Here is a 22,641-nt window from a genome sequence, read left to right on the forward strand (position 1 = left end):
AGTGAGGGCCCTGGGAAGAGGTGGTGAGGGCTCAACAGAGGATGGTGAGAAGTTGGGGAGGGCACGCACAAGATACAATGGAGGGAGTGGGGCAGTGGCAGACAGTACGGCCCCCAGAGCTGCAGGCAGTAAGAGGTAGAGATAGAGTGATTGACACGGGTGTGTGATGACATCAAATGTGCAGGCATGCCCTATATTGGCACCGGCAATGGCTGCACACCAACGATATTTGTGGTGGAAGAAACTACTTGCATCGGCGGACAGAGCGCAAGTTGAGGGTGTATGTGCAAAGGCACCTGGCAGATCGATATCAGGAATTACATGCGTTAATAAATGAGCATGACATCAGCACTCACCAATGCTTGTGGAGTTCTTAAAGGAGTTCCAGCTATCCCCTCAAGGTGAAAGAATTTGGACTTGGTAATGATTTTGGCTTCGGGGAATCATTTGATTCGGGTCATATTGGGTTACCTGGCCACTGTACACCTCTCACCATTTTCATTTCCACTCAAGTCCATGGCAATGAAAATTGGATAAGATGTATAATGAAATCAATGTCAATTTTATCCTATTTCTCATAGTTACAATTACCCCAACTTAGTTCTTGATATAGCCTAATCCAAACAAAAACTCACATCCCACCACCCACCCCCTCAAGTTTTACAATGCACTTTTTGCTTCAGCCTTTAGTCCTTGCAGTCTCTATTCTGCCTCTCCAATTAATTATGACAATATGTTCCGATGTGCTAGCACCAATTGCCCTCTGAGCATTCGTTTTTCCTGTGAGATTCTGGGTGATAATAATGATATTCAATCACAACATAGCCTGTTCCTGTTCTCATCCAAATTTCACGTCTCAACAATTTTGAAAAGGGGCTCACTGGATAAGAATGGGAACAGCCAGTCTATTTCTTATCTCCCTCCTCTCCCCCATCCAGTGACAATGAGGCAAATCTGTTACACTCAGCTAGAACCAGGAAGCACAGCACAGGCACAGGATCGAGCCTGGCACTGTTTGAGTTCCCATTGCTCAGGGCATCTCACTAGCTGAGCTATAGGAGGAACTCTTTAATCTCACAGAGTCACAGAATCTTAATGGCTCAGAGGGAGGCCATCGGCCCATCGTGTCTGCACCGGCTCTCCAAATAAACATTATGCCCTAGTGCCACTGCCCTGCCTTTTCCCTGTGCCCTTGCACATTCTTTCTATTCAAATAATCATCTAATGTCCTCTTGAATGCCTCAATTGAACCTGCCTCCACTACACTTCCAGGCAGTGCATTCCAGACCCGAACCATTCTTTGTGTGAAAAAGCTTTTTGTCATGTCACACATGCTTCTTTTGCAAAGCACTTCAAATCTGTGCCCTCTCGTTCTTGATCTTTTTACGGGTGGGAACAGCTTCTCCCTATCTACTCTATCTAGCTCCCTCATGATTTTGAACATCTCTATCAAATCTCCTCTCAGTCTTCCTCTCTCCAAGGAGAACAGTCTCCATCTCTCCAATCTATCCTCATAGCTGAAGTTTCTCATCCCTGGAACCATTCTTGTAAACCTCTTCTGCACTCTCTCCAATGTGTTCACATCCTTCCTATAATATGGTGCCCAGAACTGTACACAATTTTCCAGCTGAGGTCTAACGAGGGTCTCATATAAACTCAGCATAACCTCCTTGTTCTTGTACTCTATGTCCCTATTAATAAAGCCCAGGATGCTATATGCTTTGTTAACTGCTCTCTCCACCTGTCCTGCCACCCTCAATGACCTATGCACATATACACTCAAGTCTTTCTGCTCCTGCACCCCATTCAAAATTTCACCCCTTATTTTATATTGTCTGTCCATGTTCTCCCTACCAAAATGTATCACCTCACACTTCTCTGCGTGGAACTTCATCTGCCACCTATCTGCCCAATGCACCAACTTGTCTATGTCCTCTTGAAGTTCCACACCATCCTCCTCGCAGGTCACAATGCTCCCAAGCTTCGTATCATCCGCAAAGTTTGCAATTGTCCCCAGCACACCAAGATCTAGATCATTAATGTATATCAGGAAAAGCAAGGGTCCTAATACCGACCCCTAGGGAACTCCACTACAAACCTTCCTCCAGCCTGAAAAATATCCATTGACCATTACTCTCTGCTTCCTATTTTTCAGCCAATTTTGTATCCACGTTGCTACTGTCCCTTTTATTCCATGAGCAATAACTTTTCTCACGAGTTATTTGTGTGGCACTGATCAAATGCCTTTTGAAAATCCATATACACCACATCAGCAGCATTACCCTCATCGACATTTTCAGTTACCTCTTCAAAAAACTCCAGCAAGCTAGTTAAACATGATTTCTCCTTTAAAAATGCATGCTGGCTCTTCCTTATCAACCCGTATTTTTCCATGTGATGATTAATTCTATCCCAAATAATTGTTTCTAGAATCCTGCCCATTGCTGAAGTTAAACTGACTGGTCTGTAATTGCTGGGCCTTTATCCTTACAACATTATTTTGAACAAGGGTGTAATGTTTGTGTAATCTCAGTTTTGCTAAAATCTGAAATAATAAAGATTCATAGGGCCAACTAAATGTAATCTTGAATCAACAAAAACAAGAATGATTTAATCATCGTGGTAACCTATTGCTTGCTAAACCCAGTAAGTTGCTGTGAAAGGAACACTAACTTGTCAAATGTGACCCTTTCAATAGAGTGCTTATATTTCCCTACTCTCCTGGGTGTAGTTATGTTGCTGGACTCGTAATCCAGAGAACCAGAATTCATATCCCACCATGGCAATTTAAGACTTCATATTTAGTTTTTAAAACCATTTTGGAAATAAAAAGGGTGGGGAGGATTTTTGACCTGAGATGGAGGTGGGGTTCGAGGGGGGGTGCTGGTGTGTAATTCCGTGCCATCAGCTGGCATGTGGGATTGCCAGCATCACCCCACTCCCCATCCAGCACCCCACTCGCCCTGCAGAGCCATTTGTTTACCAGCATCATGACCGTCTCCATCCTCCCCAGCCTAAGCCATTTTGCTAGAGATGGCGGGAAACCTATGAAGCTAATTAAAATTAAAGCCATGGATTAGAGTCTGATTGGTGGGCTCCCTGCGGTGTTGGCAGCAAGGCAGCTGCCTTGGGGCACAGAGTGGGCAACCAGTCTGCCAGGAAGATTCTGAGTTCCCCCCACCACCACCCCCACCCACACTCCCCACCACTTGCCTACCTGGCCACAGATCTGGCCGCAGGCTGCTCTTTAGAGGGATTTGCCCAACACAATGATAGCCTCCCAGAAGGGAAAAAAAAACAGTTGAAAATTAAAGAAAGAAAGACTTGCATTTAGATAGCACCTTTCACAACCACCAGAAGTCCCAAAGCATTTTACAAGCAATGAAGTATTTTTTTTTACTGTTATGATGTAGGAAACGCCGCAGCTTATATGCATACAGCAAATTCCCACAGCCAGCAATATGTGAATGACCAGATAACCTGTTTTTGTGATATTGTTGGAGGGATAAACATTGGCCAAGACACAGGATCTTTTATATCCACCTCAGCAAGTAGATGGGGCCTTGGTTTAATATCTCATCTGAAAGATGGCACCTACCGACGGTGCAGTCCTCCCTCAGCACAACTCTGGAAAGTCAGCCTTGATTTTTAGGCCCAAGGTTTGGTGTGGGACTGAACCTGGAGATTTAGGGTCAAGTGTGCTATCTACTGAGCCATGGCTGACACTATTGGCCTGCTGTACAAAACACACTGGATTGCTAATGTCCTTTAGGGAAAGAAACCTACTATCCTTATCTGATCGAGCCTACCTGTAACTGCAGTCATACTCCAACGTAGATAATTGCTTTCTGAACTGGCCCAATATGCCATTTGGCTGTGTCAAACCACTACTGGGCAATCAACGATAGGAAGTAAATGCCAACTGTGCCAATGATGCCCACATCCCAAGAATTAATTGTTTAAAATGTGTTGGTTTGTATAACTAGAAACACTTGCTGTTTACTTCAAACTTTTAAAAGCTGCTGAATAATTAATATAACTTTTGATCCTTTTTTAACTGACATATTTGGCAATGAATAATTTACAACATTACAAATTACTGGTGCTACGTTGATGCTGGGAACATTCTAGAGGTGGCCTATCAGAGAAGAAATTGAACACTGGGTAACTGGATCATAAAAGTGAAAATTTATTTTTGTCATAAATTATCCATTGTTCGTTAACATATTTTTACCATGTTAGTTAAAAAGAGTATAAAGTTATACTAGTTCATAAGCAGTTTTTAATAGTGTGAAGTAAGCAATGTGTGTTTCTATTTTTATAAAACAACACATTTGAAACAATTAATTCTTGGGATGCTGGCAAAGCTGGCATTTAGTTCATGTCTCTAGGCACCCAATACAATTAAATCACATGCTGGTCAGTTCAGAAAGCAGTCTCCCACATTAGAGTGGAATTGGAGTCACATGTATGCTAAATCGGATAGGGACAGTAGGTTTCTTTATGAAAGGACATGTGTTAACCAGTCGGGTCTTTATGAAAACCCAATAGCTTCATGACAACCCAATAGCTTCATGGTCACTTTTTCTGATATCAGCTGTTCATCTCCCAGATATGTTAAAAATGGAATTCAGATACCCAGACTACCATGGTTAGTTTTTAGTATAAGGCCTGTTGTAGTATAGTACCGCAGCGTATAGCGGGTGTATTAGTGTTCATGAAATTAGTCTTCAATAGGCAGTGGCCAGTACACCAACTGATCGAAGTTTCCCAAAGTCTCCATCCTCTGACTGTTGTGAACAGTGTAACCAGCTGAGTGAAACCGCCTGAAACCTCCATTGGCTGGCCACATGGTTAACAATTACAGGAGCCTATCAGAAAGTGGAGATTTGGGGCAGCTGTTTGTGCTGTGTGCATTTTTATTTACATTGTGAGAAGCTTCCTGCCAGTTCTCACCATGCTGCTTGATGGCTGCAATCGTGCCGTTACTTAATTGAAGGCGATTCCATGAATAGTGAAGCTGGAGTCATATGTGGGCAACTTCAACGAGGTAAGTACTGACCTGCATGAAATAGCTGTGTGCTCAGTATGTTTAATCTGTGCAATTAATGTGCATGACGATGATAAATTGTTTGGGTGATGTGCCCACTATCGGCAGCTGTTGAGCATGGACATTGTATGTGGTGGGATCCATACCTCTTATCTTGAACTTGGCTGAGATCAGCTAATTCAGCATACACTAGTGTTACAGCCTGGGGCTTCATCAGTGAATGGCCCTGTTCCACACCAGGGCAATGAACTTACCAAGTGAAACATCAGGGAAAGTGTATGAGACAGCTTCTTTATCGGGGCCATGGTGTTATGTTTAGCTTTAAGGATCACTTTACAGCCAATATTTGATGCAAGAAATCTTTGAAGAACAAAGTATATTTATGAGTACAGCCCAAATCCATCATATATTGTCAGTGTCGACGGTTCAATGGTGGCACTCATGTTTCCCAGTCAGTAGGTCAAGGGCTCATAGTCTCACTTCAAGAAGTTAAGACAGAGGCTTGAGCACATGATCTGAAGTGTCAGTCTGAAGGAGTTCTGCACTGTTGTAAGTGCTATATTTAAGATGAGACATTAAACCGAGGCCCCATCTGTCCCCTCAGGTGGTAACAAGAGATCCCACGGCACTATGTTGAACAAGGGCGTTGGAATTCTCCCCAGGATCCCAGGTAGTATTCATCCCTCAACCAACATCACCAAAACAGACAACCTAGTTGTTACCACAGTGCAGTTTGTGGTAACACGCTATATGAAAATGGCTGCTATGTTTCCTAAATTACAATGATTACACTTCAAAAGTACTTTAGTAGCTGCATGCTTTGAGAAGTCCTAAAGCAGGTGAAAGGGACTGTGTTTTCTGCTCCATGTTGTTATTGGCAACTATCCATGCTTTTTGCACTGCATTCTGCACCCTGAACAGTTTTGGTGAAGGTCACTATGGAAACCATATCATCTCCGATGTCAACCCGTACCCTCCAGCGCCGGCAGACCAACATCTTCTTCAAGGCTTGTTGAAAATCCCGGTTGAGGAAGGCATAGAGTAGGGGGTTGATGGTGGAATTGCAATATCCGAACCAGGTGATGACTTTAAATACACGGTTAATGGTGGCACTGTTGAGCTGTGAGCCACTGACAGCGATGCAGATGTTGAAGGCAAAGTAGGGGAGCCAGCACAGCACGAAGACCGATATGATGATACTCATGGTCCTGGTGGCCTTGTGCTCCAGCTGTAGGTTATCTTGCCGCCTGCTGTCGGGATGATAGTGGAGGTCGAGCGTTTGCGACATGACCCGTACTGCCTTCAGGCGGGAGGCTCGGTATATGAAGAAGTACATGGTGCACATGATCAGGAAAGGGATGTAGAAGGCCAGCGCAGAGGCCACAATCGCGAAGATCCTGTTGGTGACGAACACGCACTCCCTGTTGCTGTCAAAGTCCACGCCCGGGATTTCGTTCCAACCCTGCATCACAGGGAGGAATGAAATCAGGGAGGAGTAGACCCAGATGGCGATGGTCATGGCAATGCACCTGTGGGAATGGAGGGAAAATTAAAATAGCTTAGGAATCAGATGTCAGGGGCTGAATTTTTCCACAAAGTTGTTCTGCCACTGGAAATGAAAGCAGAGCTCGACCCTGGTGGGTGGCAGGTCCCTGGGCAGGATTTTTTTGCAACGCCCAGTTAAGAGGTCACTGCCGGGATTGGAATCCAGCTGAGGATGGCGAACTGCCTCTCCGAGCTGTCGGCCCAATCAGAGGGCAGACTGCACTGAGGCTCAGCAGCACCATCGTTACAGCTTGCCACTGCTGAGGCTGGAGGATGAAGGAGAGGACCCCTCCATGCCGAGGCACCCTCAAAGACAAAGGAAGCTGTTTTGAACGCCGGGCCTGGGGCACCTTCCATCGGCGGTGCTGTAGCAGCGAGGTCAATCATTGATGCTGGGGGGGACCCTATTGGTACTATGGACTGGCCACACTCTATGCCAGGAACCCACTGGGAGACCGCCAGAGTTTACCTGGCAGTCTCACAATGCAATGGCAGCCACTCACTAACACGTGTAAAATGCTGCAGGGAGTGGGAAGTACCCCTTAATTTTGCACTTAATTGGCAGCTGTCGGCCATGCCTCTGAGGGCCCTGTTGCTGGTAATACACTGTGGCAGAAAAAAGACATTGGGCTCCCCTCCCGACACTTTCCACTGCTAATTTACCAGGCCTCCTGTTTCCCACACCGTCTCCAAAGGGTTGGTAAAATCCAGCCCCCTGTCTTATTAGCACAGAGAGTTGGTTCAGCATTAATAATCAGGTGTTCCAAAAAAGTTAAGCAAACCTTTGCTCAATCTGGGAGGCACCAGTTTCTAGGGGTGGTCTCACACTGCCTGCCTAAGGATGCATACAAAACTACAGCGTTGGTGCCGATTAGTTATATCAGTTCAGTTAGTAGCGTGCTCACATTGCGGTCAGAAGGTCATGGGTTCCAGTCTCACTCTGGTCAATTGGTCCTGTTCATAATCTAAGCTGACATATTCTCAGTGCCACAAACAGCGGCGTGATCATGACAAGATAATCTGAAAAATGGTGCTTTCAATAGTATAGCACTTCACAGCCTGTATTATGTGCTCAGGTTCCTGGAGTGAGACTTGAACCTGCAATTATCTGATTCTGACGTGACAGTGCTAACAACAGAGCCACAATTGTCCTGTGTCAAAAATAAAAAGTCACTGCCAATGTGCAGACCACGTTTGCTCAGAATTGATTCTTAAAAATATGTAAATCATTTTGTGAAGTGTTTCGAGGTGTTCCAACAGTGATAAAGATCCAAATGAATACAAGTCCTTATTCTAATAGAGCAATCTGAATATTATTTTCTCATTGAGTGAGGTGGTTTTTGATTCCCAGTCCTGTTTTACTCAGTAGAAAAGGATTTTGTGAATGAATGCCTCCTAAAGCATGAGGCCTGGTGACCCTTACCTGCTGCGGGACATACATTTGGGGTAGCGATAAGGAGTAGCCACAGAACAGTAACGGTCCAAGCTGATGAAACAGAGCGTCACGATCGAAGCTGTGCAAAACATCACATCAAATGAGATCCACACCTTGCAGAACAAACGGCCAAAGATCCAGATTCCAGTCACTTCATAGATTATGCTGAGCAAAGAAACAGATACCTTTAACCTGGGGTCTTCAAAGTGATGAAGGGTTTTGACAGAGTCAGTAATAAGGCTGGCAGCTGGACACAGGTTTGCAGGAGAATCAGAGGAGAGATAGGAACAAACCTTCTCTACACCTACCTTAATAAATCATAGAATCATATAAATTTACAGCACAGAAGGAGGCCTTTCAGCCCATCCTGTCTGTGCCGGCTTTAAAAGAGTTACCCAGCCTAATCCAGCTCTTGGTCCGTAGCCCTCTAGGTTATAGCACTTCAAGTGCATATCCAAGTATATTTTAAAGGCAGTGAGAGTTTTTACATTTTGGCCTTGTATTGCAAACCCCCACCCTCTGGGTGAAACAATTGCTCCTCAACTCCCCTTTAATCCTTCTACCAATTACATTAGATCTGTACTGTCTAATTATTGACCTCTCTGCTAAAGGGAATAGGTCCTTCCTATCCACTCCACCTAGGCCCCTCATCATTTTCTGCACTTCACAATCTCCTCTCAGCCTCCTCCCTTCCAAAGGAAACCCAGCCATTCCAATCTTTCCTCAAAGCTAAAATTCTCCATCCCTGGCAACACCCTCGTAAATTTCATCTGTACCCTCTAGTGTAATCATGTCCTTCCTGTAATGCAGCAACTGACACTGTAGGCAATACTCTAGCTGTGGCCTAACTGGTGTTTTATACTGTTCTAGCATAATCTCTCTGCATTTATATTCTATGTCTTGGCAATTGAAGGGAGGTGTACATGAGCCTTCTTAACCAGTTGACCTACCTGTCCTGCTACCTTCAGAGATCTGTGGATATGCACACCAAAGCCCCTCTGCTCCTTTACATTTCTTAGTATCCAACCATTTATTATATATTTTCTTGTCTCATTTGTCCTCCCCGAATGCATTACCTCACATTTGCCTGGATTGAATTCCTTTTGCCACCTTCCTGCCCACCTGGTCCATCCATTGATGTCTTTCTGCAGTCTCCAGCTTCCTGCTTCACTGTCAAGAACATGCCCCAATTTTATATCATCTACAAACTTCTTAATCATGCCACCTACAGTTAATACTAAAGATGAAGATCATTTTTTTGAATGCATTGAGAGGTTCTGATTTGTAATGTTGGAATGGATTGCTTGAAAGGGTGGTGGAAACAGCTTCAATAATGACTTTCAAAAGAGAATTGGATATATTCTTGAAAAGAGAAAAAAAATGTTGCAGAGCTGTGGGAGAAAGTGAGGAAGTGGGACTAAGTGGATCAATCTTTTAAAGAGTTGGCATGGAAATGATGGGCTGAATGGCCACTTCTGTTCTGTATGAATCTATGAAAAAATTTGCCTGCTTCAAAGGAATCACAGTTGATATTAACATTGACACTTCACAGCTTTTTAAAATGTATTCTTTCACTGGAAGGCTAGCATTAGTTGCCCATCCCTAATTGTTCTTGAGCTAAGGGGCTTGTGTAGCCATTTAAGAGTCAACCACATTGCTGTGGGTCTGGTTCACACCTATGGGTCCTCCCCTTACCAGATGTTTGTTTTTTTTCAACAACAATCAATGATAGTTTCATGGTCTCCATTACTAAGACTAGCTTTTAATTCCTGATTTATTAATTGAATTCAAATGCCACCAGCTGATATGGTGGGAGTTGAACCCATATCCCCAAAGCATTAGTCTAGGCTCTAGATTACTAACCCAGTGACATTACTGCTATGCCACCATCTCACCTAGTACTTACCTAAAGGGCATGACCAGGCACGCCACCAATAGATCTGCTGTCGCTAGGGACAGGATGAACATGTAAGTCACTGTTCTCAATTTCTTCTCCAAAGCAGGGCAAATAAACACTACCATGTTTCCCAGCAGTGTCACCAGGTCCACCGTGGTCAGTATGGTCCCAACCAGCACCTCTTGGTGGGAGATCTGGATGTGAGAGGCATTCCCAACTCCGAGAGAAACCAAAGCAAACAGGCTGTGGTTGGAAGGATTGCTCACATTCCAAAGAGAACCCATGATTCATTGTCTACAAAAAAATTGGGGAAAAGAAATGCTTTAAAAGAAAATTCATTCTGATATAAAATACAAATAGTAGCAGAAATTAAAAAGGACAATATCATAGTTTACTGTGATTATAAGTGAATGCTATTACTCTTACTAACACAATATTACTTGCAGATTCCTAATACATTATTACTAATATTAATATTATTCTCAATAAAAGATAAACCAAAATAATGTTTTACTTACCCTGACGTATTGTTCAAATAACACTTAAGGTGGATTATCTATGCTGCTAAAGTTATGTATAAAGATAGTCAAGAGTGCAACCTCCACTTAACCGACTGATTTCTGAGAGTGTGAGGATGCAGTTCAGTTCAAAAACATAGTGCTATCTAAACCTGGGGTCTACTGAGAAAATTGAACATTAAAGCGGAGGAGCATTTATAGAGCAGAGTATTGCAGGGGAGCTGCGGTCCTCACCAATCAGAGTTGATCAGACAACAGGCAGTCATCTCCACTCACACTTGAAAAGCGTTCCCCACCAATCAAGAGTTTAGGACGTCATTGCTGCAATAAAATCCACTTTAAGAGCCTGAATTTTCCCATATTGACAATGTACAGATAGCAGGGCTGCATTCTAAACTGATCTGAATTGTGATTCACAGTAAAGAACACAGCTGATCAGTGACGTCTTGTCAACAGGCACAACCTTTGAGGAAACTGTGCTCACTGAAATAGAAACTATATATGATATTTTGATGGTGTATTATTCCTGGATAAGTTTGGCGCCTTATACTGTTCAGATCATGAACCCACGCATGAAACAATACAGCATCTACATTACTACAGTTTGGATGCTTTTGAGTCATTTCAAAGTTTACAAAAGAGATAATTGCCTTTATATAACACCTTTCCTGGCCTCAGAAAGCCCTGAAATGTTTTACAGCCAATTATGCAGTCGTGAAACATAGCCACTATTTTGCACTGAACAAGGTCCCACAAACAGCAATGACATAGACGACCAAATCATCTGTTTTAGTGATGGGGCTTGAGGGATAAGTATTAGCCAGGACATTAGAAGAACTCCTTTGCTCTTCTTTGAAATGTGGCCATGGGATCTTCCATGTCCATCCCCAACGGCTCTGTGTCTCCTCAGTACTGCACTGGAACGCCAGCCTGAATTACGTGCTTCAGTTTCTCGGCTTTCTTGTTGAGAGTTGAAAATGTATCGCTGACCCAAGGCTGACACCTTATGGTGAAGAGCGTGGAGTTGTTCTGTTCTTCATGTTGATCTTAGAGTAATAAATAGTTTTGACCAAGGAGAGGGAGCATTGGCCTGGCACAAGGCAGTCAAACCAGATCTGTCAATGTAACAGCTAGGTACAGAAAACTTATTTAAATTTATTTTGATCTACTGTTTTATCTCCACCATTTAGCCCATTTCGACCCCTTCTCCCCACCCCACCCCCACTAGGGCCATCTGCCACTTGCTTGTCCTGCTTGCTACCCTTAATGTCACCATTAGCATATTCCTTAGATAATATCACCACCGTCAACACCCCTTTGTCCTTTTGTCTATGACATCTTTGGCAATCTCTTCTTTGCCTCCACCTATCACTGGCCCTCTATCCAGCTCTACCTGTCCCACCCCCCTCTACCAGCTTATATTTCACCTCATTTCTCTATTTCCTTAGTTCTGATGAAGAGTCATACGGACTCGAAACGTTAACTGTGTTCCTCTCCGCATATGCTGTCAGACCTGCTGAGTTTTTCCAGCTATTTTTGTTGTTGTTGTTGTAGGCACAGAACACGAAGTACTAGCTATTGTTCAGAAGCTGCAGAGGTGGATGTGATCCATGGAGGGAGGGGGTGGTAAGTGTTGAAGAACTCTGGGATCTGAGGGGCAGTAAAGCATCAAAACCAAAGGCAGGATAACTGTGAAGGAAACTGAAAGGTATTTTTGTCATCACAGATGACAGGTCAGAGGTAGAGGAGGTAGAGAGGGTAGCTGAGAATGATGTGGCAGGGGTAGGGGAGGGTAATTCTTTTTCCCACGGTTAGAAAGTAACAGGGGTTTCAAGCAGACCGAGACAGGTGGGAGAGTGGAGATGAGGAAGAGACTGGAGGTAGCCTTTTCAGGGATAGTAAATTCAAAGGTCTCCAGACCATGTCTGATCATGAGATTGAGGGCTGACCATATGTGGAAAGGGAGGTGATGTGCAGGGTGAGTTTGAGAGAAATAGATAGGGTAAAGAAGCTAATGGGGGGAGAGGAGGGTGGTTTTCATGATAAGTTTAAATTCAAAAAGAATCAGAAATAGCTCAGTGAAGATGCTGAGACTGAACAGCAGGGAAGAGATTTCATTGAAGAAAATCAGATCACGAGAGTAAGAACACTTTCATTTATATTGCACCTTTCACAACCTCTGGAAACCTCCAAGTGCTTTCCAACCAATGAAGTGCATTTTGCAGTATAGGAAACGCAGCAGCTGATTTGCACACAGCAAGATCCCACAAGCTGCAATGAGATAATGATGAGACAATCTGTTTTTAAGCTGTTAAAACAGGTGAACTCCCCTGCTCTACTTTGAATAATGCCATGGGATCTTTCACATTCATCTAAGAGGGCAGATGGGGTTTTGGTTTAAGGTCTCATACCAGAAATAGCACCTCCAACAGTGCAGAACTCTCTCAGTACTTTACTGAAGTGACATCCTAGATTATGATCTTTAGCCATTAGAGTGGGCCTTCAACCCACTTAAACTCAGGGAAAAGAGTTCCACAACTGAGCCAAGGCCGACACTTAGTAGTATCCTTAAAGTGGACCTATTGTGGGCACTAGAAGGTGAGACATTCAAGCGTAGAGAAGGAGCCAAGACAATGGGACATGTTAGAACATCATGGGCAAACTTTTCGGCCTGAGGGTCACGTCTGGGAATGGGAACTGTATGGAGGGCCATAAATGCTCAAGGAACTAACAGTTAATATCTCTGCGTTACATACAGAGGTCTTGTGGTTCAATGGGTAGCTTCCCTACCTCTGAAACAGAAGATTCAGGTTTGGATCCCACATCAGGAACTGATGACTAAGGAAGATGTGTGTTCAGAATGTAGCCAAATAGGTTGAGTATCAACTTGTAAATCCTTCCAACATACATGCCAATGCCAGGAAGTAAGAGTGGGAGGGATTCCTGGTCATCCATGTGATGGAAAGAACATTGGAAGCTCGACCATCACTATCCATAGCTCCAGATAACAGCATATATGTGCATGTTGCCACAAAGCAACTTGGGGTGGAATTTTACAGCCCCTCCCGCAGGTGGGATTTTCCAGTCCTGCCGAAGTCAATGGGCTTTTGAATGGCTCACTGCATTTTACAGCCCCGCCCCCACCACGATGGTTTCAAAAAATTCTGCCCTTGGACCTCTTGTGTGAACTGTAACACACCACCGCACTATTTATAAGTAGATTTTCAACAATGTCCATTTAAGCATTGTTTCTCGTGCTGATTGTACTCATTTTTTTGACTTATTTGTGGTATTTATTGCATTTTAGAAAATGATTGCACATCCACTTTAAGAAAAATCACATTACCTTACAAATAGGCCCATTTATATATTATCATCCAGCAGAGCCAGGTTTTGGCCTTTGAGACCCAAAAATTGGACATTTGTCTAACTCTAAAATGTACACATAAACCCTTGCCCTCATCAAGTAATTCCTATTGCGATCAGACTATCTTGTAATGCGGAGCATATGGTCTAGCCCTCAATCACCCTAAGGTCAACAATACTTCCTTCCCTTGGACCACTGTCCTCTGAAACCTGCACCAAGTCAGCAAAAATCAGAGGATTTACTTATACTGTGCTGCTCTCAGTGCTCCCTCTCCTGTCACAGGGGCACTGCTCTTCTTAAAAAATGCCTGTCCCCAGCCACCAATCATTGGCTTACCTTCAACTACTTCCTGTAATCAATGGACACCCCTGGATGGCCTAGCATGGCCGTAGGCGAGATGTGGCCCATGGGCTGTAGTCTTCCCGCTCCTGCGTTACAATGTGAAGTCAGGTGGAGGCAGTCTCACTGGGTCAGCAGGAGAGGAAGGAGACATCAGAAGTAAGCCATATCTGATTAGGCTCAGGATGCCTGATTTGTTTGGCCAAGGTGAAACCATGATTGCATGCAAATAAGTGAACCTTTTGTGGGGTGTGATGTGAAAGGAAACTCACAAAGAGGGGGTCGATGGGGTGAATGTGGGAGAGAGTGAAATGAAGAGGCAGGTGAGGATATTAGATTCAGAGGAGCAAGGCAGATGGAAGTGTCAGCAGAAGGGAATGAGACAGTTGGGGTGACAATGGAGAAAAGCTTGTGTTGTGTGCAGCCCGAGATTCCCCTCTGGAGACAGAGCCCACTAAGTAAGGGTATGAGTCTGGGTTGCAGAGGGAAAGGAGTCCAGCAGAGGTGTATTGTGTGGCTTGAAAACAGGATAGCTGCGGAATAGTTTTGGAGAGTTTAGGCAAGGGAATCAAGGGGTGTCTTTGAATAGGGAATAAGAGATGAAAAATGCATGAGAGACTGTCTCAAAAGAGCTTGAATGAAATGGGATGGAAGTTAAATGACATCTGTACAGAGTACTGGAGAGACCCCAACTAGAATAGTGCATCCAATTCTTGGCATCATACCTCAGGAAGGTTATATTGGCTTTGGTGGGGGTGGTTGCAAGGTACAGAGCAGGTTCACCAGAATGACACTGGGGCTAGAAGAGTTAAGTTATGAGGATGGGTTGAATAGCTTTGGCTTGTATTCCCTTTATACAGAGGGCTAAGTCATGATTTGATTGAGGTTTTAAGGCTGGTTAAATGATTTGATAGGGTAGATAGAGAGAAACTATTTCCACTGCTGGCAGACTCTACAACAAAGGGTTGTATCTTTAAAATTTGAGCTAGGCTGTTCAGGGGTGGTGTCAGAAAGCATTTCTTCACATAAAGGGTAATGGCAATCTGGAATTTACTCCCCTATTGAGGCCGGGGTCAATTGATTCCTGTGAAATAAGGGTATTAAGAGTAACAGAATCAAGACAGGTAAATAAGATGCAGATCAGCCATGATCTAGCTGGATTCCACCTGAGGGGCTGAGTGGCCTAGTCCTGTTCCTATGGATGACTGTGCATACTTGGAATCATGGGTTAGAAGAGAAAAGGGAATTGGCACCAGTGTATGTGAAGTTTGGTTAGCTTGCAATCAAATGAACAGAGTTTGGAAGTGTAAAGAGCTGTGCAGGAATGATAAGGTGAAGATTTTCAGATGCACATGAGATATGGTGCTGACACTTGAGCATTTACTAGTAAACTAAGCCGTACCTTCACAAGAGAAAAGTCTTAGATATCAGGTGACAACATCCTCAATGAGATCCATTTGGAGATTTAGACAAAATAACAACAATTCTGTCCCATTGACACCAGTCCAAGTTCAATATTAAGGTAATAGCAAAATAGTGCGGATGCTGGAGATCTGAAACAGTTTGAATTTGGCCAATATGAAGAGTCATATGGACTCGAAACGTCAACTGTGTTCCTCTCCGCTGATGCTGTCAGACCTGCTGAGTTTTTTCAGCTGTTTTTATTCTTATTTTTGTTTTTGTTTCAATATTAAGGGATTGGATTTTTTGCCACTCTCCTGCCTGAAATCAGATGGGATGGCATGGAGAAAGGGGGGATATTGGACTGTGAGACCCACCGCTGAATCCCCTCACCCAGTCCATACCGGAACTGCTGCTGGCTGCCACGTCCCTACCTGCCCAATGTCAAAGCTCAGTGGAGGAGACGGAGGGACATGGGCTACACTTTCCTTGGCCTTTTCCCTCTTGCCAGTCTCTGTTCTCTTGGACTGCCAGGTGAACTATGGGGCACTGGTGGGAATGGATTCAAATAGAGGGAAAGGTGACCAATCGAGGCCTCCTCAATCTCCAAATAATTAGCTGATGAAGATCTCAGTCTCTGCGCAGGCCTACAAAGAATGAACCAGGACAGTCTCTCTTCCTCTGGTCCCCTTTAATACCTCCTCCTATTTCTGCTACAACGTTACCTTGATTACCCTGAGGGGCCACGGTGGAGGCTCCCGCTTGCTGCTGGAAATCTCATCAGTAGATCACCATGTCTACCTAATGGTCCTTAATGCATAAACCCTGGTCTGGCGTCGGGACAGTAGGTGGAGATCCTAACTTTTATTATCAGGATGTAGGCATTGTATACAAGGCCAGCCTTAGTTGCCCATCATAGAGTAACAGCAAAAATAAAGTATAGGAGAGACCTGGTGGTCATTCATTCAGAGCAAACAAAGGAATGGGTTTCTGAATTATTACCCTGGGAATCCAAACACAAAAATGAGAGATTACTCTAGAATCAAATAAAATACTCAACTTGTACAGGAGACAGAAAGTTCTCTCCTAGACGGTTCCCACTGTGCAAGAGGAATGAAGAGATTGCAGGAAAGTCATAGGACCACCAGCTGTTGTGAACTGATGAATGTGTAGTAGAAAAGAAGGGAGAGCAAGGCTGGAATGGAGGAGATTGAAAATGATGGAGTTAATCAGCCAATAAGCATTCAGAGTGGGACAGGGACAAGGTTACAATAATGTTAGTATTAATAGGAGTTCAAATTGATGGAGTAAATGTACAGACCAACAAGATTTTCAGAGTTTAGGAAACAGATGCATGCGCCTTTTTCCTCATAAACATACATAAATACATCTCCATCTTAGGATCTCCAGGAATTGCAAATATATCTCGAGGGATATTTAACATTTTAAATTCTCATCCTTGTGTTTAACTCCCCCTCTGGCCTCCCCCGAATCTGCATCTTTATAAACTCATCTGACCCGACAACCCTCCCACAGCTCAGTAATTATTCTTTTTTTGGAGTTTAAAAAGTTGCTTCTTCCTTTGCAATGCTGGAATGAAATCAAATGTTTCATTGTAATTTGCAATGCATTGAGTATAACATTGAAATAGCATTTATCATCAATATAGATTGGATTCAAAATTCTTCGAATGAGATGGAGATAGTCACTGGTAATTTATTTAAGAAACAACAACGCTGTTCTCCGATGATGGGCCCTAATGGATTCTTCAACTAGTAGATACTTGTTTTTTCATAGCTGCTGAGTATTAATGTGCTCCATGTACTGGGGCACCACTTCAAGCAAGTCTTTTATCTCAGAGTGCAGGGTAGCTGTAATGACCTGAGTTGGCTTTATTAGTGATGTTATCTTCAAAAGAAGCCTGTGAAACATGTTTCTCCAATTCACAACCATTATTCTGAAGAGATCTTGGTGTCAAGACATTAGGGATTGGAATATTCAGTGAGGGAGCAGCTACAAATGCTTACTGTTCATGTATTATGCCCCAGTGACAGCAATAAGGCATTGGGTTCTTTGCCACTACCCTGTCTGAAATCAGATGGGATGGCATGGGAAATGGGGGGATATTGGGCCGTGAGACCCACTGTTGAATTCCCTCTCCCAATCCACAACGGAACTGCTGCTGGCTGCCACTTCCCCTGCAAAGAATGAACCGGGACTCTCTTACTCTGGTCCCTTTAATGCTTCCTCCTTTTTCTGCTACAACATTACCTTGATCACCTTGAGAGGCCACAGTGGAGGCCTCCACTTGCTACTGGAAATCCCACCAGTGGATCATCATGTGTTCTTAATGGTCCCCATTGCATAAACCCTGGTCTGGCATCTGGACAGTAGGTGGGGATCCTAACTTTTATTACCAGGATGTAGGCATGATACACAAAGTCAGCTCCAGTTGCCCATCACTAGTTGTCCTCAGGTGTAGCTTTTTGAACTGCTGCAATTCTTTACCGAGGTTTGATACAACTTGAATAGCTTGCTAAGCCACTTCAAAGGGCAGTTTGGAGCCAACCACATTGTTGTGGGATTGCAGTCACTTTAGGCCAGATCAGGTAAGGATACCTGCATCCTCCAGTCTTTCACCAAAGTAGCCAGATATGCTGAGCTTTTCCAGCACTTCTTGTTTTTACTTCAGGCAAATTCTACTGCACAGCACTTCTCACAGTGAATCTATATGACTCATCTAATAGCTTCCTTGTAACCAGTGGAGTTAATGAGGGGGAATATTGAAAGTCTCAACCCATCCCACATTATAGGCATGGACACAGCATAGATCTGCTTTAAAATGAGCCGTTTTGCTAGAAAAATGGCCATTCTGGGCAATGAGATATCAAATAATAAAAGAGTTAGAAAGGGGAGATAGAAACAGGCTGTTTCCAGAAGTTGAGGGGTCTAGAATGATGGACCATGGACACAGGGTTAAATGTCTGAGATTTGGAAGAGAGCAGGAGAAACGTCTTCACAGACAGAATTGAAAGGCTGTGGAATTCACTTCCAGGGTCAGAGGTTGAGGCAGAAACTATGTCAAAAATTCAAGGTTAGATTGGAGAAGTGGGCGAAGGGAAAGGGAGTGAAGGGATTTGGGAACAGGTTAAGTAAATATGATGAGGACTATTTGCTTGCGTGGAAGCTAACCACTAACATGGGCTAGCTGGACTGAATAGTCTGTGAAATGATGATTCAGAATTCTGCACTGCTTGACAGTTCCATTTGGAGTCACTACAGGATAGCTGACATGGGAACTGATAACTACTGCAGTAGAAGGTCCTGTACTGAGGTTGGAACTGAATCAGGGGTTGGTAGAGCAGAGGGAGCTTTATTCAGCATCCAGTCTAATTGGATGGCTTACACTGACATGGTGACTGAAATGCAAATTTTCCAATAATAAAACCACTTACAGTGATTTAATCAATAATTCAAAATAGCCACATGTGTTGGCAATTGCAGATTGTTCAGCTTTGGTGGACCATCACAGAGAGGCTGCAGAAGAGAGGTACAAGAGTAATCCCAAATGCATAGGATATACCTGATGACAAAAGATCAGAAATACCTGGGCAATAAAATTGGTTCATGCTATCAGTGTCAAACAGACTCATAGTGAATCACAGGCCAATCTTTTGTTTCACCATTTGACTTCTTTGGAAAAGATAATTGTTATTACACAGGCCTATGACTCGCTATGAGCCTGTTGGACACTGATAGCATGAACCAATGTTTTCACTTAGGTGTTGGAAAATGGAGAATTTTGCATTTCAGTCACCATGTCTGTATAAGCCACCTGGTCAGGCTGGATGCTGGATAAAGCTCTCTCTGCTCTGCCAATCCCTGATTCATCTTCAACCTCAGTACTGACATGAAAAGCAGATTATGGCCACAGCTTACTTATGGGCGTATTGATCTTTTTAAGGAAGGCTTGTGTGTTTCTAAAGAAGTGCAAGCAAAGACACTGAGCAAAAGATGGCTGATGAAGTAAAGTGACCACTTTCTGGAAGATCCCGACGTGGGTCTTATTGCTCTTTTTTACACTCACTCTGTGAAGGGTCATCAAAGCTGAATATTAAATTTGAAGCTCAGTCTGAGTAGCATCAGCAGTGACTCAGTGGTTTCTGACCCAAAGGTTTGAGGGTTCAAGCTCCACGCCAGAGGTGTGAACACGTAAGGCAAAATTTTGCCCTTGGCATGCAGAATCAGCAGGGGCGAGTAGGGGTGGTCGGGAAGCCAACCGCTGCCCGTGATCGACAGCGCACTACAATTTCACGTTGGCGAGCCATGTAAGGCCCGCCCAGTAAGATACGCGAGCGCGGCACCGGGCACTGCCTGTGCAGATGGGGGGAGGAGGCCGAGCAGACCTAGTGCGAACTTTGCACGTGTGTGTGAGAGAGAACGCTGAATAATCTCCCTGAGCCACGGAGCTGCCTCAGGGGGATGAAGAAGATATTGAAAAAATTAATAAACAACAGAAAAATAGAATAAAACATGTCACATGAGCAGGGACATAAAAACATAAAGTTTTATTTTATTTTTATTTGCTTTTGGAAACCTCATCTCGCCAACGGATGAGGTTTCCAAAAATGTTCAAAGGCCGCTTGGCCTTTTCACCTGCCCGCCAGCTGTTAGGTTGAACCGGCAGTGAAAAATTAACATCAATTGATAACTTAATGGCCTTAAGAGGCCTTTTAATTGTCAGTGGGTTTGCTGCCAGCTCCGGGGCGCACCGGCCAACCGAACCATCGCGCGGCTGCGCCTTGACATCACTTCACACGTGGTTGGGTCGGGCGCATGCCCGCCTGCCGAGCTAAAAATCCTGGTCATAATCTAGGCTAACACATCAGTGCAACACTGAGGGAGTGCTGCAACTATTGGCGTTGGGTGCTTTCAGGTGAGATACTAAACTGAGGCCCTGACTGTCCTCTCGGGTGGAAGGAAAAGATCTCATGTCACTATTTGGGGGTGTGGAGCGGAGTTATTCTGGACAATATTTATCCGTCAAGCTGAAATCAGAACATTTGGTCATTTCATTTCACTGTTGCCTGTGGGACCTTGGACCTTGCTGTGTGAAAATTGGCTGCTGTGTTTGCCTTGATTGTAACAGCGATTACACTTCAAAAGTACTTGATTGGTTGTGAAGTACTTTGGGACACCCTGAGGTAGTGAAAGGTAATATAATAATGTGAACTCCTTCTTTCACTGTACATCCTCAGCACAATCTCTATGGAGGGAAGCTGTCTCTGTTCCCCAAAATTCCATTTTCCTTTCTCATCTCTCCTCAACATCACTTAGTTGTTCAAAGTGTTGACTCTTCTGTTCTTCTCCGGCACTTAACCGAATCTCCTGTTTCTAACCTTAATCATTGAGTATAATCTTTTTTGACCTATATGTAATACTGTATATTTACCAGAGACAGGGGCCCATAACTGTCACTCAAAGCTCCCACTGCCATTGTTAACAATTGAAAATAGTTGCCAAGATAGATCTTTTTAGCCATTAAAATTTGAATGACTGGACAGTGAACTATATAATTTGTGATGTAGGTTTTTGTGGTAGGGCTTTGAATCTACAGCTTTTATGTTGTTATCTCTTCCAGCTGAATTCTGCTAAAGTGAAAGCATCTCTATAGTTGCCAGGAGACACAACTTAGTTGCTGTAGCAAAAACTGAAGGGAAGCAGTCACTCAGCATAGCTTGGTAGTGGTAATAGGACAGTGATATGGGATTAAATCATGAGATTGTCTATCCCCAGAAACTCATCTGATGAGCTTGCTGCTTTAAAGTGTTGGACTGAAATTGCTCTGTGCTGTGCTAGTGGGAAATGAATTAATGTTTAATGTTAGAACCCAGTTGCTTTTCAAGAAGGGTTCAATACAAGTGGATGGGTTGGTTAAAATAGCGGATATAGCCATTTCATATCTTCATTACTAACTGGGCAGATTTTAATTTCAATGTTTTGACTGTGAAATGATGCATCAGACATGTAGTCAGCCTCTGACTTAAGTGTTGCAAATATAGGATTTTCCTTCGTTGATAGCTCTGATGACTTATCAGCTTCATGGTAAAGATTCCATGGTGCACAAGATGTGTGCTGTGTCAAAACGTCTGAAGGTGCAGTAGAGACTAGCGGTACCTCTGAGATCCTGTGTAGCTTGCATTACATTAGATATGGATTCTATGAATTAAATCAAATTGATTGGGTTGGGTTAGATTGGATTGGGATGGTTTGGATAGGATTCACTCGAAAACTTGTATCAGGTTCTCAGAGGGGAATTTTAACCCTCAAAAACTAGTGGGTTTGGACTGAGTGGAATGTAACAATTTTTAAAATTTCAGATCCAAACTCAACCTACCTTGAAACTGCCCATTTTATGGAAGGCGGGATGGGGCGGGGCAATCAATCCAGTCCCAGAGAGTCAATTACTCATTTAAATATTTTAATGAGGCTGTATACCTCAGATTTTATCTCTCTTCCAGTTTTAACACTGAATGGCTGGGTTTCCAGGCTGGAGAAAACAGAGCAGCTAAAGGGAGGTGAGCAATACTGAGCATTAGAGTTAAGGCCTTTCTAGTTCTGCTGGTGAGTCAGGAGGAGCAAGAGTGCTTCTTCCAAGCTCTTCAATCTACTGCTTCTCTCCACGATTTGACTCCCATCATCATAAGAATTCCCCCTCTCCATGGTTGGAACCCCCTCCCCCCTCCCACCCAATGATATCACCTCTCTCTCGTGATCTCCCTATGATAGTAGCCCCTCCACTTCCCATCATGGCCCTCGAACTATCTGCAACCTCCCAAGAGGCCATTGAATGTTCTTAAGGCAGAGGTAGATAGATTCTTGTTAGGCAAAGGAATCAAAGGTTATTGGTGGGGAGGAGGGAACGTGGAAATCAAAACACAAGAAGATCAGCCATGATCTTATTGAATGGTGGAGCAGGCTCGAGGGGCCGATTGGTCAAACCTGTTCTTATTTCTTATGTTCTTATGTAAGATCATCCCCTTAACCTACAAGCTGCACCTTCTACCCCAGCGGGACAAAACTACCCAC

At 43.7% G+C, this 22,641-nt stretch overlaps 1 protein-coding gene across 1 annotated transcript; it reads right to left on the reverse strand.

Annotated features, from left to right (window-relative positions):
- Positions 1–5,324: 5,324 nt before the first annotated feature.
- LOC144685327 (5-hydroxytryptamine receptor 4-like) lies at positions 5,325–6,569 on the reverse strand. The gene has a single exon (XM_078549735.1). The coding sequence runs from the start codon at positions 6,567–6,569 to the stop codon at positions 5,922–5,924; it is 648 nt and encodes a 215-aa protein (XP_078405861.1). The 3' UTR covers positions 5,325–5,921.
- Between the last annotated feature and the right edge of the window lie 16,072 nt (positions 6,570–22,641).

The sequence above is a fragment of the Cetorhinus maximus genome, chromosome 10 (assembly GCF_964194155.1).
Source record: "Cetorhinus maximus chromosome 10, sCetMax3.hap1.1, whole genome shotgun sequence".
In the NCBI taxonomy this organism is placed as follows: Eukaryota; Metazoa; Chordata; class Chondrichthyes; order Lamniformes; family Cetorhinidae; genus Cetorhinus; species Cetorhinus maximus.